We start from the raw sequence: 19724 nt of genomic DNA on the forward strand, positions 1-19724 counted from the left end.
TGTGCATTTTTTATTTTTGAATACTATTTCACCACAAATCTTGCCTATATTATATTACACATGAATCAATCAAATAACAATCATTCCCTCCGTCCAATGATATCATTTTTACTTTTGCTATTTTGATTCGTCCATAATATCAATTTCACTTTCATTTATAACAGTAGGATCCATATAATATTTTATTTTCCTTCACATATTTATAGTGAGATCCAAATTCCATTCACACTAATATTCACTATTATCAACTACTACTATTCATAATTTTCTTAAGACTCGTGCGGTCCACAATGTGGAAATGATATCGTGGACGGAGGAAGTATAATATTACAATACAAACTAGACACATATCCATCCAAACAAATACAAGTACAACCCAATATCCAAAACAAAATACAATCCACACATCGTCGGTAGGACTTGAATCAATAACCTTTTGGAAGACAGTCTTTAGTGCTTCAGTGTTGGCGCTTGAGTCAAGCCTCCTCGACTAAATCTCGCCATTTATAAAATGGTGGGACCCTTTATCAATTAAAAATACATTCATTCATTACTATTCACATCTAGCCAAAGTGTTATATTTATTGTCATGTATTTATATGTAAGCACACACAATAGTCTAGGCTTCAAGGGCAGCTTTGTAGATGACCTCAAACGCATATTCAATACACGGCTTCAACTTATTTTGATCAATGAATCCTTTCTCCGATGTCAATGCAATCCTCAACTTCCCCACATAGCTTATCATTGTTATACATAGGCTCTGCACCCAAATAACTAAATAAATCAATAACTTACATACTATAAAATTAAATCCCCATTATATAATGGGAATCAAATCTTGAAAACTTATAATGTTGAGAATTTGCACCTGGGGTGGGCCCGCAACCACGAAATAGAGTCCTTTACAAGGCTGATGGCCGAAAGCCATTGGTTCAATGGGGCCCACCATATTTGAAATTCCCATGCTTGTGTTTTTTAATGTTGCACGAATATGTTGAGCCGTTGCCTATTACATAAATAATATGAATACCAAAACTTTGGACTTTTATTACTAGAAAAAGGCATAGAAAAAATAAAATAAAATAAAAAGTTAATTAAAACTAGAATTTGGACAAATTTCTTCCCTCTCTAAATAGGACTTCACCATTTAGTCAGGAAAGAAAAGATTTTGAACACAAATGGGGAAGGGAAAAAGATCGGACAATCATGCCAGCATTAAATTTGATTGAAATTTCAATTGGTAGTACAATTAGATCAAATCAATAATTCCATAATTATCGTATTGTATTTTAAAAAATTTATGCAAAATTTGAAAATGATGAAAATCAAGTAATTTATAGTTAATTAATCCCCCCCCCCCCCCCCAAAAAAAACACATCAAATGAAAATGATAAAAAGGAACAATTAATTCATACCTCATGACCTTTCACCTTTCTAATAAAATTAAGGAATTGGCCGGTAAGGTAAACTGCAGCAGAGTTTTTCTGGTTCTTGATCAGCCGATGAGCTTTCTTGACAAAATAAAGTGGGTCCAGAAGTTTCGATTGAGTTAATTTAGGTAAAGGAACTTGCAAGAATGCAAACTGGTTGCCCCATGATGTGTTTGAATTAGGTTTGATCATCTCATCAATAGATTTGTACCCTTTAATAGCCCTAGTGTTGAGCAATACTAGGGCTGTGGTGTTTGATTTGCATGAATCCTCATCTATTTTTTGCATGTATAGTCGAGTTCCCAACATTATCATGCCGGTAATGACGTCATTAATAGTCTGTAGATATTCAACAAATTAATATACATTGAGGAAATAAAAAGTAAAATAAATTTTGGAATATGTCCATCCTAATTTGTTAAATGGCTATGGTTGAGGCAGAGATGCTTGATTATTTAACTAAAAAACAATTGACTTGTCGGAGTATTTTAGAGGAACTATAAATTGTAAAAAAAAATCGCTTTCACAGCATTCGAACTCAAGACCACAAATTCAGATTAACAAAACGATAAATTCATCATAGGTTTTCATTATCTAAAAAGTAAAAGTAATTCATAATTTATACCAAAATGATTTAGCTAGCTATTTCCAAATTTATGTTGGAATATTTAAAAATGAGTGGGACACCAGAAGTAATATAAGTCAATAATTAATGAAAGGGTTGAATAGATAATATTAAACTCAAAAACCACAATTAAAACAAAACGAATTGAAAAGTTCAAACCAACTTTTAAAATGAATAGGAGGGAGTATAGCTTTAAAAATTCCTACCACGTTGAGCTTGTTCTTGATTTGCTTGAGCTGATCGATGGAAAATGCAATTGTGGTCGTCGCGAACTGTCGGAATTCTACCCCGTCGACACCCGATCTGATCGGTGATTTATCATCCTTCATCGAGGTGCTCTTGAGGAGGCTCCACCCGAAACCGTAAGCCGTGTGAACGATGCCGGTAAAAATCCTAGGAACCCGTCGTAGAAAGGAATTACAACGGGTCCCCGAATCTGTGCTCGAATGTAGCGACGGAAATGTTAGTGGTAGCGACGGATCGTCTACGCGTTGGAGGCACGTCAGGAGGGCTCCCATCAAGGAGTAGCCATCACCTAAGGAGTGGTGGATTTTGAATATGATATTGCCAGCCGCATTCTTGGTAGGGTATTTGAGTATGTGAATCTCCCACAACGGTCGATCTTGTGGAAGTTGTTCCGTCGCTAATTTTGACAAATAGTCGTTGAAACATTCATCGTAGTAGTCCACCGACATGCCGCTAGGGAAAGTTGGGCTGTGGATGTTGTCTTCAAGATTCACCTCTACCTTTTTCCATTTCCTCACTCCTTTTTTATCAGCAACCTAATTCATTATCAAAATTTTGTGTTAATTACTAAAAGCACATCGAGTAAAAATATTGAATATTAAAAAAAAAAATGATTTTGTGGAGAGTAATTGATATGCCCCACTTAAAAAAAATAGAATATGTTTTGATAAATTTATGGGATAATAAAAAAAAATTCTTTAAATCCCTTCTATCATTTCTACAAAAGAAAAGTTTTCCTTTTGTTATCCATCATTTCCCGTTCAAAGAGGAATAATAATTTCTCCTTAAAATGAAAAGAAGAGATGGGAAATGATAGAATTCTCTTTTACAGAAAATGAGGGAAGCAAAAGAAGGAATTTAAATGGAGAAATGCTTGTTATTCCTCATTTTCTCGTAATAAAATTTTCAAGTAAAGAGGTTAACACACCCTTATGAGGCATGAGGTTTGAGTGATGAAACGTGATTGATAAAATAATTCACCTTAATCGGTCAAGTATTTGGTTCGCATGATTGAGCTCATAATTGATAATCTGGCCTGCATCTAGCTAATTATCCTATTGAGTGACTAATTTATCACTCAAAGTTGGGTGAATTATTTGATCACCCCACCCCTCGAATGTTGCTACTATATTTCGATCATGAAAATAAGACGATGTAGAATACAACATACCATAATCGAGGAGAAACGAGGGTTTATAGACAAGAAGTGATCTTTGAGGAAAGACATGGTGATGGAATCATCAATATCATCTTCCATTTCCAAAACTCCCAAAATTGTGAATGATAACGCAGAGCTCATCAAGTATTGAGCAGTTGGGCTCATAGGCTCCAACACTTCTTCTTCACCCATCGTAATCTACAAATCTTGTGCCTTGTTTGCCTTATATATATACTTACAACAAGATCGTTTGTTATATGAACTCGAATGGTATATATGATATATTTATATATAGGGAATGATTTCAATGAGATTTTTCATATACGGTGAGATCTTAGATTGATTTATAGGTATTAATTTAATGTATCATATGACTGATATTTAACTGGGGGAAAAAATACATAAAATATATGAACAAGAGATGATCAGATCTTGTACACATATAAATAGAAATATATGTAGGATACACATACAAAATTGACGTTATATATATTCTTCGATGAATTGATGATAATATGTAATCTTATTTAAGAAAATGAAACACTATATAAATAAAGCAACAACATGCACGCTACTAATATTTTGTGCGATAATTGAGGAAAAATAAATCCACAATTTTTATATTGTCAGATGGTGTCCACGACTTTTTTTTTGTGCGATTATATAATTGCCACGAGATTAGCAAAATAATATAATATAATTATTATTTTGTAATAATAATTAAGAAATAGTTTGCGTATCTGTATATAGTTGACTATGCTTAGTCTCTACATTTCGCCCTTTTGTATTATTTATTTAAGGAATATTTATCGTAAAATACACGAACTTTTAATAAATTTTGGTTTTTCCCATAATCTTTAAAATTTGAAAAAAAAAATACACAATTTTTTTATTTTTTCTAATTTTTTCCACGGATATGAAATACTCTCAAATAGAAGCCGATTTTAGGGCTTTTGAATTAGATCTTTTTGATACTTAAGCATGGGGGTAATAAAGGTGTCATAATAAAGTCAATATACACGCTTAGGTATCAAAAATTCGAAGTCAAATCAGAAAAAATTGAAAGGTTGTGTTTTTTTTTTTTTTTCAAATTTTAAAGGTCATAGAAAAAACCAGAATTTGTTGAAAGTTCATGTATTTTACATGTGCTCGGATGAGAAGCTGATTAAGAAGTTGAGGGATTTACTTGTGAAACAAAGAACTTCTTTATGTTCAGCTTAGGCCAAACATGTAATGTAATAATCATCTCAATTTCTATGTTGTATTTTGGGATGCAGCTAAGTTTTTGATCAAGTGTGTGTGTGTGTTTGTTTTGTTTTAACTAGTTGGTGGTGTTTGTGCTTTTGCAGAGCATACTAACTGCATAAGTGAATTTTCTATGTATTCCCATCAAAGTAATGTATACAAATGAATAATATAGTCTTTTATGTTGTATAGATTCCGCTAGAAATTGTTGTATAGATCGTTTGGTTTAAGTGATAAGGCATGACTGATAAAATAATTCACCTTAATCAAGAGTTTGGTTTATATGATTGAATCCGTGATTGATAACTCGGTCTGCATCTAATCACTCAAATGAGTAATTGTTTATCCACTACAACAAAAAATGGCTTTCCGGACACCAAAAAGTGCCCCAATATGTGCTCTATTGGGGCACTTCTTATTTTCGGGGCACTTAGTGCATGTGCCTCCAAGTATCGTGTCCCAATAGGATTGGGGGCACTTTTTATGTGCCTCAATATCAATAGATTACCCGAAAAATAATTTAGAGGCACTTATACTATTGAGGCACATCCATCAAACCAAACACCTTATAGAGTTGAGTATAACCAGCTTCTAAAAAAATTAAGTACATTTGGAGATTTTCAATATATTTAAACAAATACGTACAACCCAATATTCAAACAAAATACAATTCACACACTGTCGGTGAGACTTGAATCAATGGCCGGCCTTTTGAAAGAGAGTCTTTGGTGCCTCAGTGTTGCTGCTTGAGTTAAGCCTCCTCGTATATCCCACCATTTATAAAATGGTGGGACCCTTTATAGATTAAATTCATATATAGTCAAAGTGTTATAGTATTTATAGTGGAGAGAGTAATGTATATACATGTATGTATGTATGTATAGATTAGTGTGTGTAAGCACACACAGTAGTCTAAACTTCAAGAGCAGCTTTGTAGATGACCTCAAAGGCATATTCAATACACGATTTCATTTTATTTGGGTCAATAAATTCTTTCTCCGATGTCACTGCAATCCTCAACTTTCCCACATAGCTTACCATTGTTATAGATAGGCTCTGCACCCAAATAATTAAATAAATCAATATAACTTATATACTACTAAAAATCACATCCATATTATATAATGGGAATCAAAACTTAAAAATTAATAACTCCCTCCGTTCGCAAAAAAATTACCACATTTTAGACAACATAAATTTTAATATAATGTGAGTGAAATAAGAGTCTACTATTATAAATTAAAATGACAATTTTATTATGAATAGACTGAAAAAGAAATTGTGAGAAGGAAATTGTGGTAAATTCTTCGTGGACGGAGAAAGTACGATAACGTTAAGAATTTGCACCTGGGGTGGGCCCGCAACCGCGAAGTAGAGGCCTTTACAAGGCTGATTGACCAAAGCCACTGGTTCAATAGGCCCAATCATATTTGAAATCGCCATGCTTGTGTTTTTTAATGTTGCATGAATATGTCGAGCTGTTGCCTGTTACATAATTATCATTACCAAAATTTTGGACTTATTTTACTAGGAAATGTCAGGCATAGTAAAAAAAAAAGAAAAAAAGAAAAAAAAAAGTAGAAATTGTTATATTACTCGTTATTTCCTTTTTTTATAATTAAAATCGCCAAATTTATTCTGTTCTTGAAATAGGAACTCACAATTTCTTAATTTACTTATTTTGGTCGGGAAAAGAAAAGAGTTTTGAACACAAATGGGGAAGGTAAAAAGATCCGACAACCATGTCAACAGTAAATTTAGTTGAAATCTTAATTGGTAGTACAATTAGATTAAATATCACTCTCTCCGCCCCTTCAGTGAGAGTAAGGGGCCATGTTAAATGGGACGGAGGGAATATATTTTAAAGTTTGTATGTAAAATCAAAATTTTATAAAAATTAAGTAATTTATAATCAATTAATCCTTAAAAAAAAGCACATCAAATGAAAATATAAGGAGTAACTATTTCATACCTCATGACCTTTGACCCTTGTAATAAAACTAAGGAACTGGCCGATAAGGTAAATTGCAGCAGAGTTTTTCTGCTTCTTGATCATCCGATGAGCTTTCTTGACAAAATAAAGTGGATCTAGAAGCTTCGATTGAGTCAATTTAGGTAAAGGAACATGCAAGAATGTAAACTGGTTGCCCCATGGTGTGTCTGAATTAGGTTTGATCATCTCATCAACTGATTTATACCCTCTAATAGCCCTAGTATTGAGTAATACTAGGGCTGTGGTGTTTGATTTGCATGATTGTTCGTCTGTTTTTTGCATGTATAGTCGAGTTCCCAATATTATCATGCCGGTAACGACGTCATTAATAGTCTGCCGGTATGCAAGAGATTAATATGCATTGTGGAAATAAAAGTAAAATGATTTTAGAATTTTTTGTAAGAATAAATCAAAGAGTATTTTAGAGGAATTATAAACTGTAAAAAATCACTTTCACATGCATGATTCGAACCAAAGACCACAAATTTAGATCAACAAATTAAAGTGATAAATTTATCATAGATCTTCATTATCTAAGAATTAAAAATAAGTCATAATGTATGATTAAATGATTTAGGTAGCTGTTTTCCAAATTTATGTTGGAATATTTGAAAATGACGATTCTAATAAATTTGGAGAAGAAATAAACTGACGTATTCCGAACATCCATAGCTGATAAATAAATGAGTGGGACACTAGAAGTGATATAAGTCTATAATTAATGAATGAAAGAGGTGAATGGGTAATATTAAAGTCAACAAAAAAAAAATTGAAAAGTTCAAAACAACTTTTAAAATGAATAGGAGGAGGGAGTATAGCTTTAAAAATTCGTACCACGTTGAGCTTGCTCTTGATTTGCTTGAGTTGATCGATGGAAAACGACGTTGTGGTCGTCGCGATCCGTCGGAATTCTACCCCGTCAACGCCCGATCTTATCGGCGATTTATCGTCCTTCATCGAGGTGCTCTTAAGGAGGCCCCACCCGAAATCGTAAGCCGTGTTAACGATGCCGGTAAATATCCTAGGAACCCGTCGCAAAAAAGAATTGCGACGGATCCGAGGACCCGTGCTCGACTGCAGCGGTGGGAACGATAGAGGTAGCGACGGATCATCGATACGTTGGAGGCATGTCAGGAGGGATCCCATCAAGGAGTAGCCGTCTCCTAGCGAGTGATGGAGCTTAGATATGATATTGCCGGCCGCATTCTTGGTGGGGTATTTGAGTATGTGAATCTCCCACAACGACCGGTCTTGTGGGAGTTGTTCTGTCGCTAATTTTGACAAATAGTCGTTGAAACATTCGTTGTAGTAGTCCACCGACATGCCGCTGGGGAAAGTCGGTTTGTAGACGTGGTCTTCGAGATTCACCTCTACCTTTTTCCATTTCCTCACTCCATCCTTATCAGCAACCTAATTGGTTATCGAAGTTATGTTAACCTATTGGTAATTACAGGATAATGCCCAAGACCTGGTCCTGGGTTTGAGTCATCCGTCGTGCGGTTTTTAAAATTTCTTTATTTATTTACATAATTTATATATAAAAAAAAGTTTAACTAGTGAACTACATCGAGTAAAATGTTTGATATTAAAAAAAATGGTTGTAAGGAAAGTAATGTAGATATATGTTCCCTATGTAAAAAATGCTAGTAGTAATTTAACTATTTAGTGTGTGCGCTTTTTGGTTAATAAATTTATCATGAGAAAATAAGAGTAAATAAAATTTTCTCCCTTTAAATCTTTTTTTTTTCTTCTCATTTTCTATAAAAGAGAATTTTACCCCTCTTCATCCATCATTTTCACTTCTCCTTTGAGTGAAAATAATGAATGAGAAATGACAGAATTTTCTTTTACCGAAAATGAGGGGGAAAAAAATTAAGAAGGAATTTGAAGAGATAAAATTTTGTTATTCCTCATTTTTCCGAGACAAATTTATCAAGTTTACACATCATTTGATTGAGTGATAAGGTACAGTTGATAAAATAGTTTGCATGATTGGGCTCGTGACTTATAATCCGGTTCATATCTAATCATCCAATTAAGTGATTATGAAAATAAAACGATGTAGAATACAACGTACCATAATCGAGGAGAAACGAGGGTTTATAGACAAGAAGATATCTTTAATGAAAGACATGGTGATGGAATCATCAATATCATCTTCCATTTCCATAACTCCCAAAATTGTGAGTGATAACGCAGAGCTCTTCAAGTATTGAGCAGTTGGGCTCATAGGCTCAAACACTTCTTCTTCACCCTCCATAATCTACAACTCTTCTCCCTTCTTGCCTTTATATATATATATATATACTTACAACAAGATTATTTGTTATATCAGAGAGAGAGAGAACATGCCTTAACTAAATAACTTAATAATTAATTCTTTAATTAATATGCAGTTTATATGCTAATTTAATGTAGTTGTTAATTTGTTATAAGCGATTGCACGCACCTTTGCTTAAAATGATTGCAAATATGGATTTAAATTAAACCTTATCTATATATATATAAAAGTAAAATAAGCTTTATCCTACGTGGCGGAATAGAATCATTCTATTCTAATTTTCCTCAATTCTCATTCATTCTTATTTTTTTTTCTAGATTTTAATCAATTTCTATATCTAAAATCTAAAAGTCATGATATATTTAAAAACTAAATATCTAAAAAATCATTATATAAATATTTGAACAAAATAAATTCTATCCTACGTGGCGTCATATAATCACTCCATTCTAATTTTCCTCAATTCTCATTCATTCTTATTTTTTTAATTTTTAATCAATTTTCATATCCAAAAACTATTAAATATCTAAAAATCATTATATATCTAAAAACTATTGAATATAAAAAAAACATTATACTAATATTCCACTGATCAATAAAATTTTATTTATATTCTTACACGAAAAATAGAAAATACGTAAGTATTTGTAATTTTGATGTTGTAATGATTATTGTAATATTATACTTTATGATATATACCCCAGAAAATTATTATTATAAAATAGCACAATAAATCATATCATACGTGACGTCATATAATCACTCAATTCTAATTTTCCTCAATTCTCATTCATTCTTATATTTTTCTAAATTTTTAATTAATTTTCATATCTAAAAATCATTATATCAATATTTCATAAAATCTTGCATGAGTAAGTATCGGGAACCGAACTCCTCTTAGTTTTAAACTTTAAACGCCATTAAATATAAATAAATTTTATCTTATGTGGCGTCGTATAATTACTTCATTCTAGTTTTCCTCAATTCTTATTCATTCTTATATTTTTTAAAATTTTTAATTATTTTTCATATCAAAAAATCATTAAATATCAAAAAATCATTATATTAATATTTCATAAATCTTGCATGAGTAAATATCGAGAATCACACTCCTCTTAATTTTAAACTCTAAACGCCATTTAATATCTAACAATTATTGTATTAATATTCTACTTATCTTACACGAATAATTGTAATGATTGTAATATGGTCACACACAAAACTTCTGCAGGTGACGTCCTTGGATGATATTGCCTTTGTACATGGGGGACTTTTTATTACAAATTTAATTTGGCTAATATTTATTTGGCCAACAATTAAGTTCACTAAATAAATAAAAATGTAATTATTTTTTTTTTTAAATTTAGTATAAATAGATCAAATCTAAATTAGCATAGTTAAATGAATAAAGCGAAATTTCTTTCCTTTTAATCATTTAAATTAAAATTTTGTATACCATAGTTTTATTTTCAATTTTTTAAACACTAAATTACATTATTTTATCAATTGTCCTAAATTTTATCTTATGTGGCGTCGTATAATCACTTCATTCTAAATTTCCTCAATTCTTATTCATTCTTATATTTTTAAATCTTTTTAATTAATTTTCATATCAGAAAATCATTAAATATCTAAAAATCATTATATTAATATTTCATAAATATTGCATGAGTAAATATCGAGAATCACACTCCTCTTAATTTTAAACTCTAAACGCCATTTAATATCTAACAATCATTGTATTAATATTCCACTTATCTTACACGAATAATTGTAATGATTGTAATATGGTCACACACAAAACTTCTGCAAGTGACGTCCTTGGATGATATTGCCTTTGTACATGGGGGACTTTTTATTACAAATTTAATTTGGCTAATATTTATTTGGCCAACAAGTAAGTTCGCTAAATAAATAAAAATGTAATTACTTTTTTTTTAAAAGTTAGTATAAGTAGATCAAATCTAAATTAGCATAGTTAAATGAATAAAGTGAAATTTCTTTCCTTTTAATCATTTAAATTTAAATTTTGTATACCATAGTTTTATATCTGACTTTATAGATATTTACAGACTTAAACGAGTTTGAGAAAAAATAGCGATATTACAATACGTGTTTTGACGAGAACTGGTAGTAAAAACACTTTTGAGTTGGGTTTGCAACATGACTGGTATATACATTCTAATAAGATATTCTAAAAAGATTTAAAGTAAACTCATTTCAGGAAAAAATGAGCGCAATAAGTTTTCTATAGCTAGAATGATTACGATTTCATCGCATTTCACTAAATTTTTAATTCGGTTCCAGTAAAGGCAATTCCCTATGAGTATTTGTTTTGCTACGTCGACAATAAATAAAAGTCATGAACAATCTCTTTCAAATGTAGGATTATACATGCCAAAACCTATTCTTAGTTATGAACAACTTTACGTGGCTATCTCAAAAGTCACTAAAAAAAAGAGGTCATATGCAAGACGCAATAACTAACGTGTTGTATGATGAAATTTTTGATAGATTATGAGTTAATTGCAAATTTAATAATTTATTCAAACTTTTAAAGTTTAAGTTATTAATGATACACCATCCGTCCCACCCAAGATGATACATTTCTTATCGGTACGGGATTTAGGGAGTTATATATTAGTGTTTTAAGTGAATAGTAATAAAGTGATAAAGTAGGAGAGAGTAGTAATAAAGTAATAAAGTAGGAGAGATAATGTAATAAAGTGATAAAGTAAGAGAGAGAAGGTAATAAGGGAGTGATTAATTAGTTATAATTATGCAATTAAAATCCCTTATTTTTTCTATATTTAGAAATGTAGCATCTTCGTTGGGACGGCCCAAAAATGAATATGTAGCATCTTCGTTGGGACAGAGGGAGTATTATTTAATTTATTTTTTTTCTTACTTTTTAATTATTGGTTCCAACTACAGACATCTAATATAGATATGTTTCAAATAATTGTTTCAATTTCTCATTTAATATTTTTTGGATCGAAACTCTGATTACATATAAATTTTATAAGACATTTAAATTATGTCAATTTTAAATAAATACTACAGAGGGAGTATAATTTTTACTTTAAAATAATTTTATTAAATTCTCTATTTTGTGAAAAATAATTCATGAAACAAAAAATGTATTAATAATTTCATAAAGATATATTTTAATAGATCCCGTCGAAATTCGACGGGTCACTTACTAGTAATACTATATACCTATTGAGTAGCGGGCTTCACGACGGTGATAAGGGTGGCAAAATATGTACACTAATAAAATAATCATAAATGTATATATATATACTCCCTCCGTCCCCCATATTTATGCATACTCTATTTTTGGACACTATCTCACACATAATTCTTACAATTTTACTCTTTTAACTTACATTATTTACTCACAATCTACTTAACAATACCCTCGATGTGGGACCAGGGACAGAGCCAGGCCCCTAAAGATAAGGGGAGCAAAACATTGCCCCTTTTCTTCAAAATTTTGGTGGGGCAAAATTTTTTTTTTATATAATTAAGCATGTATATAAGAATATATTAGGTATATTAAAAAAAATTGAGGGGGGGATTGCCCATCCTCCTTTGGATGTAGCTCTGCAATTGTGTGGGACCATTTCTCCACTATTATTACTACAAACAATTTTTTATTAAAATTTGTGTCGGAGTCAATCATACATAATTTTAGGGGACGAAGGGAGTATATAATAAAATATTTTATAATAATTTCTACGATTACTCATATTTTGAAAAGATGTGATATTAATTCATTATTAATTCTTTCAAAAAATTAATTCTCAATATAAGTAACCAACCAATCACTTGTTCAACAATCTCCTATTCCATTTCGAAGCGGACCTTCCATAATCTTTTTGACAGAAAAATGATCTTTTCATAGTTGCAGTTGTCGAAGATAAAATTATTATGAATATTCGGATATTCAATTTTTGTCTTGTGAAGAGGAAAGTAACTTGAAGAAAAAAAAATGAAGACTAATATATACTTGGCATGAAATAGAAAAATTCTTCTTCTTTACAATAATATGCAATAGAAAAAGTAGAATTCAATTCTATCTCATGATCCCTCTCTAATCTAAACATATGGAAGAAAATGATCAAAGGTAAAATAAGGTATAAAAAGTAAGTGGTGGTCTATTAAATAATCTTACAATATCACATATAAATAGAAATATATAGGATACACATACAAAATTGACGTTATAGCTAGATATACTTCGATGATGATAATATATAATATTATTTAAGAAAATGAAACACTATATAAATAAAGCAACGACATGCACGGTACTCTTTTTCTTTATTTTTTTATTTTTTTTGAGAGTGCACGCTACTAATATTTTGTGAGATATTATGCACACTTTTTTTCTTTTTTTAATTTAGGAGAAATAAATACACAATTTTTATAGAGTAAGATGGTGTCCACGACTTTTTTTATTTATTGTGCCATAATTTCAACAAGTGATCATTGACCATTTCTGTATTCTGGTTAATGGTTATCGATATAATCGCCATGTGACTAGCAAAATAATACAATTATTATTTCTTAATAATAATTAAGAAATACTCCATCCGTTTTTTATTAAGTGTCCCCAGCCGTCAAAATACACATACCAATAAAATAAGATATTTTACATTTGTAACCTTAGTAATTATCATAATAAATGCATATATACAACTAATTACTACATTCATACAAGTATTAAATAATAATAAAATAGGAAAAATGTCATAAATATACTCTCAAATTTTGAAATGAGACACTTATTGAGAAACAAAAAAATGAGCTAAATGAAACACTTATAAAAAAACAGAGGGAGTAGTTTGCGTATCCGTATATATATAGTTCACTATGCTCAAATTCAATTCGTAGTCTCTTCATTTTGCCCTTTTGTAGGAGTATTATTTACTTAAATTTTACTCTTTTTTTTTGCCTTGGACTTAAATTTTACTTAGTCTCTACATTTTGCTCGTTTTATTTTAATTATTTTAATTGATAAAGAGTTTTAAAATTTATGATCGACTATTTGTTTCGTCCAACTATAAGAGAATCTGAAATACATTTTATATGAACCGAAGTTGGATAATGGGGAACCATTATTAATCATCTTTTGAAGGAAAAAAAAATCTCTAGATTTTGCCCCTTTGTATTATTTATTTAAATTTTACTTAGTCTCTACATTTTTCCCTTTTGTATTTTTGGGATAGGGGATCAAGTGTCAAACCAACAACCACCCATTTGATATCTCTATTCCAACTTTTTTTTTTTTAGATTATGTGATGATAAACTCAAATATGAGTCCTTGGTCTAATAAATTAATCACATTCCACCTTTTTATATATGTCTCATGAATGTACCACTAATTTTTTAATTTAATTTTTTATTACTATTGATTAATACTTAATTAAAGTACAAAATTATTTTTAGAATCACTTTCGATTTTTTTAGTTAATACCTAATTATAAGGGAATATTTTTTTATAGCTATATTATTATTATTATTATTATTATTATTATTATTATTATTATTATTATTATTATTATTATTATTACTATTACTATTATTATTATTATATTATATTATATTATATTATTATTATTATTATTATTATTATTTATGATTTATCCATCATAATAAACTTTATTTTTATAATTATATTAAATATTGTTGTAATAAACAACACTACACACAAGATCCACAATTACTCACACATCACTAATTTAATTTAAAAAAAGTTTTAGTTTCATTCAAATTAAGTCATACTATACACTATTACAACACTGCCGCAAATTCCACTAAGGTGGCGGCGGAGTTGCAGAGAGAGCATATTCCGTCCTCCCACATTCGAGCTCGAAACAATCCACCGGCGGCGCCGCCTCACACTCCTTCTTGCTCCGCTGCAGCGGCTTCTCCGGCAGGCAGTTTCTCCGATCATCATATGCAACTCCTCTCGACGTGAGAGTCCCACAAATTCCCTCTTCATCGCACAAGAAGTTGTAAGAGAAGGTGAAATTGGCCAAATTGGGCAATTATTGATGTGGCCAAATTGGGCAACATCAATATGATTGTGTTTTTATCATTTACATGGCTTAATTATGTTGAAAAGTTTATACAATTAATACGCAAAATTGATCTAGACGATCCTTGTCTTCAAATAATATTTATCCTAGACGGTACATCGATCCAGTTCTTATTATTATTTTTGTACGTCTTGCAAGAATGTATATTTTTTATTTTTAAACATTACTTCACCACAAATTTCACCATTTATAAAATGAGTGGTTGAAGTTAAATTAACTATGGGCACGCATAATTTAACTTCAACTACTTATTTTATAAATGATGGGACTCTTTACTAATTAAAAATACATTCATTAACTATTTTTACTAAAATTCATATTTATCCAAAGTGTATACTTATAGTTGACGAAGGGAGTAACATATACATGTGACATGTATGTATATATAGATCAGTGTGTGTAACCAACCACACACAGAATATAAACAAGATTTTATTAAAGAAAAAAGAAAGAGAAGAGAAACCTATGCAAAACCCCGTAAAGCACAAGAAACGAACTCGGGCCCGAGCCGCATCATAACCTTCCCATTGAAAATTCAATGAGAAAAACGTTGGGATAAGAAAAAGAGTGCTCGTTTATTACAACAAAACAATGACAAGAATAAAACAAGCCAACACCAACGAAAACCTAAGCTTCAAGGGCAGCTTTGTAGATGACCTCAAAGGCATATTCAATACTCGACTTCATTTTGTTTTGGTCAATGAATCCTTTCTCTGATGTCAATGCAATCCTCATCTTTCCCGCGTAGCTCATCATTGTTATAGATAGGCTCTGCACCCAAATAATTAAATAATTAATCAATAGCTCACTACTAGTTCTTCCGTGTATCCAACTTTCATTTTTTGACCGTTCCACATTTTAGTGTTCATTTTTATTTTTAATAAAAGTAGACAGGACGACCCTTACTCCGTTTTAATTATTTTAACACTCACATAAAAGGTGGAACCCTTATTCCACTCACAACACACTCAACCACTTTATTAAAACTCGTGTCACTTTCAAATGGATACTAAAAAGTGAGACGAAGGGAGTATAAAATTACATCCATATTATATAATGTTGAGAATTTGCACCTGAGGTATGCCCGCAACCACAAAGTAGAGTCCTTTACAAGGCTGATGGGCCAAAGCCATTGGTTCAATAGGCCCAATCATATTTGAAATTGAAAAGCTTGTGTTCTTAAATGTTCCATGAGCATATCGAGCCGTTACCTGTTACCACAAAAAAAAAAAAAAATTGTTATACTCCCTCCGTCCTATTTATATAGGTTTGTTTTACTTTCACGGATGTCAAATATCTTGTTTCCATAAAAACTAATATTTTTTTACTCATTTACTATTATATCCCTATTTAATTCTTTAATTCATCATTAAATAATAAATATAGACATATTAAAAAGTTACATGTATATTTCCATTTCCAATTATTTTTCTTCATCCTTGTGTAAATTCTAATAGGCCTATATATATGGGACGGAAGGAGTATTACTCTTTATTTTCTTTTTCTTTTTTATAATTAAAATCAACAAATTTATTCCCTTCCTGAAATAGAATCCACCATTTCTTAATTTATTTACCACAAGCTAAAAAAAATGAAGGATGAGTATGAAACTATCTATAAGTTACTGAATTTTTATCAAAATCTAATTTTGTACACAACTAAACATCAATGTATGGCGCGATAATTATCAGACTATCGATTTAATCTAATTTTACTACAGATTGATATTTTGACCAAATTTAGTGCTAACATGGCTAAGCGAAATATATGATTTTGCCTCTTTTCGAATAGTGGTTGCGATGTGCCATTAATTAATCAGCTAGTCAATTGATAGCAAAATTAGATTAAATCAATAATTCATTAATTACCACGTTACATTTTGAAGTTCAATTTGTATGCGAAAAATTAGAATTCAACGAAAGTTCAGTAGCCCTGCAAAAAAACATATCAAATGAAAAATAAAAAAGAGCAATGAATTCATACCTCGTAGCCTTTGAGCATTGTAACAAACTTAAGGAATTGGGCGGTAAGGTAAATGGCGGCAGAGTTCTTATGTCTCTTGATCATACGATGAGCTTTCTTGACAAAATCAAGTGGGTCTAGAAGCTTCGATTGAGTCAATTTAGGTAAAGGAACTTGCATGATTGCAACATAGTTGCCCCATGGTGTGTCTGAATTAGGTTTGATCATCTCATCAATAGATTTATACTCTCTAATAGCCCTAGTGTTGAGGAATATTAGGGCTGTTGTGTTTGATTTGCATGATTCATCATCTGTTTTTTGCATGTATAGTCGAGTCCCCAATATTATCATGCCGGTAATGACGTCATTAATAGTCTGTCGATATTTAAAAAATTATAACATACATTGTGGAAATAAAAAGTAAAATGATTTGAGAAATTTGTAGGAATAAAATTAATAAATCAATAAAAACAATTGACTTGTGAGAGTATTTTAGAGGAACTATATGATGAATACGCTATTAAAAGTAACGAAGTCTAAAAAAAATCGCCTTTATATAGAATTAAAATTCAACAAAGTGATAAATTTATTATAGGTCTTCATTATCTAAATATTAAAAATAAATCATAATTAATTTATATTAAAATTATTTAGCTAGCTAGCAATTTTCCAAATTTATGTCGGAACATTTGGAAATGACGATTTTAATAATTTTGGACAAGAAATAAATTGGCGTATTCCGATCCATTTACTAGTAAACGAATTATAAGTGTAAATTAAATGAGTGGGACACCAGAAGTAATATGAGTCTAAAATTAATGAAAGAGTTGAAGAATAGATGATATTAAAGCCAAAACCAAACAAAAAGAATTAATTGAAAAGTTCAAAACAACTTTTAACATGAATAGGAAGAGGGAGAAGGAGTATAGCTTTAGAAATTCCTACCACGCTGAGCTTGTTCTTGATTTGCTTGAGCTGATCGATGGAAAACGTCATCGTGGTCGTCGTGATCGGGCGGAATTCTACACCGTCGACACCCGATCTGATCGGCGATTTGTCGTCCTTCATCGAGGTGCTCTTGAGGAGGCTCCATCCGAAGTCGTAAGCCGAGTGAACGAGGCCGGTAAAAACCCTAGGAATCCGTCGCAGAAAGGAATTGCGACGGGCTCCACGGCCCGTGCTCGACTGCAGCGACGGGAATGTTAGAGGTAGCGACGGCTCATCGACGCGTTGGAGGCACGTCAGGACGGCTCCCACCAAGGAGTAGCCGTCACCTAAGGAGTGGTGGATTTTGAATATGATATTGCCGGTCGCATTCTTGGTAGGGTATTTGAGTATGTGAACCTCCCACAACGGCCGATCCTCTGGGAGTTGTTCCGTCGCTAATTTTGATAAATAGTCGTTGAAACATTCGTCGTAGTAGTCCACCGACATGCTGCTAGGGAAAGTTGGGTTGTGGACGTGGTCTTCGAGATTCACCTCTACCTTTTTCCATTTCCTCACCCCTTTCTTATCGGTAACCTAATTCATTATCAGAGTTTTGTGTTAACTAGTGAAGTAAATCGAGTCAAATATTTAATATTTTAACTAGGGTAATATTATGTATGTATCTCAATTATTTTTTTGAAATTACAAAAGGTATCCGAATATAATCAATTATGCAACCTATACGCAGGCGGGACCTCACCACCATCCCAACGGTGGAAAAACATTACTGCACGCAGGCGAAAAACGCCCTACGACTTTTATTTTCTAATTGAGGAGAAATAAATCCACGAATTTTATATTGTAGGATGGTGTCCACGACTTTTTTATTGTGCGATAATTTCAACAAGTGATAATTAATGAACATTTCAGTATTCTGCTTATTAATATAATTGCCATGTGAATAGCAAAATAATATTTTGTCTTTTGTTCATTAAGAAATAGTTTGCGTATCTCTCTATAGAGTTGAAAGCAATTAAATTAAATTTTCGTCCCTTTCAAAATTATTCTTTTGACTTTTGGCTTTGTCACTACTTACAATGGAATACTATTGTAAAAATATCAAAATTTTTAATATAATAATTAGTTTTATCTAATGTAGTTTGTCTCTTAATATTATTTTATGTATCAATAATTATCTTATGAATTAGTTTTCTATATATTAAATTAAAATTAAAAAAATATTCATACCATGCCTTGCAGGGGTACAATACTAAATATTTAATTAGAAATAGATAAAGTGATATCTTTTTTTTAAATTAAGGTTTATTATAAAAGAAAAAGAAAATAGAATCCCTTGAGAGCACAAAACGCAGACTAAGGGCACGAAACTCGAAAAGAGATCGTTAAACAAAGAAACCTGAAGATACTAGTGATCCCATAAATCAGGATAGTCGTCCATTTCATCTGACCAACGTCTATGAACTATATTATTCATTGCACTCATGCTATCACTATAGCTACAATCAACCACAAAGTTACTCGGCTTGTAGCCCATTTCTCCCGCATTCCTGAGGCGACCTTTTATGCTACCTTCCGGAACCGCTTGCATCGGCTCACTTCCCATGCCCTTTCCCGTGCCCTTTGGGCGGCCACGTCCTCGCTTTGTCGTCTTGTCCGAGAGTAATTGCATTCCCTGACTAACCTGCTCCTCTAATCGACAAATGCGACTAGTAATATTGTCCGGGG

At 31.3% G+C, this 19724-nt stretch overlaps 2 protein-coding genes across 2 annotated transcripts; both read right to left on the reverse strand.

Annotated features, from left to right (window-relative positions):
- Positions 1-299: 299 nt before the first annotated feature.
- Positions 300-3669, reverse strand: LOC131009228 (wax ester synthase/diacylglycerol acyltransferase 4-like). Its single transcript, XM_057936492.1, has 5 exons — positions 3476-3669; positions 2265-2840; positions 1419-1772; positions 872-1009; positions 300-763 (listed from the first exon to the last, which is right to left on the reverse strand). The coding sequence occupies exons 1-5, from the start codon at positions 3653-3655 to the stop codon at positions 620-622; spliced, it is 1392 nt and encodes a 463-aa protein (XP_057792475.1). The 5' UTR covers positions 3656-3669; the 3' UTR covers positions 300-619.
- Positions 3670-5620: 1951 nt separating this feature from the next.
- LOC131009973 (wax ester synthase/diacylglycerol acyltransferase 4-like) lies at positions 5621-8964 on the reverse strand. Its single transcript, XM_057937369.1, has 5 exons — positions 8779-8964; positions 7536-8111; positions 6681-7034; positions 6056-6193; positions 5621-5764 (listed from the first exon to the last, which is right to left on the reverse strand). The coding sequence occupies exons 1-5, from the start codon at positions 8959-8961 to the stop codon at positions 5621-5623; spliced, it is 1395 nt and encodes a 464-aa protein (XP_057793352.1). The 5' UTR covers positions 8962-8964.
- Between the last annotated feature and the right edge of the window lie 10760 nt (positions 8965-19724).

Source organism: Salvia miltiorrhiza, chromosome 2, assembly GCF_028751815.1.
Source record: "Salvia miltiorrhiza cultivar Shanhuang (shh) chromosome 2, IMPLAD_Smil_shh, whole genome shotgun sequence".
Classification (NCBI taxonomy): domain Eukaryota; kingdom Viridiplantae; phylum Streptophyta; class Magnoliopsida; order Lamiales; family Lamiaceae; genus Salvia; species Salvia miltiorrhiza.

Excerpts from the sequence above, each read along its gene's own strand:
- LOC131009228 (XM_057936492.1), bottom strand. The coding sequence starts at position 3,655 with ATGGGTGAAGAAGAAGTGTTGGAGCCTATGAGCCCAACTGCTCAATAC. Across the intron at positions 1,773-2,264 it reads TCAAGAACAAGCTCAACGTG|ACTATTAATGACGTCATTAC; the intron begins GTAGGAATTTTT and ends GAATATCTACAG. Across the intron at positions 1,010-1,418 it reads GAAAGGTGAAAGGTCATGAG|GCAACGGCTCAACATATTCG; the intron begins GTATGAATTAAT and ends TTTATGTAATAG.
- LOC131009973 (XM_057937369.1), bottom strand. The coding sequence starts at position 8,961 with ATGGAGGGTGAAGAAGAAGTGTTTGAGCCTATGAGCCCAACTGCTCAA. Across the intron at positions 7,035-7,535 it reads TCAAGAGCAAGCTCAACGTG|ACTATTAATGACGTCGTTAC; the intron begins GTACGAATTTTT and ends GCATACCGGCAG. Across the intron at positions 6,194-6,680 it reads CAAGGGTCAAAGGTCATGAG|GCAACAGCTCGACATATTCA; the intron begins GTATGAAATAGT and ends ATTATGTAACAG.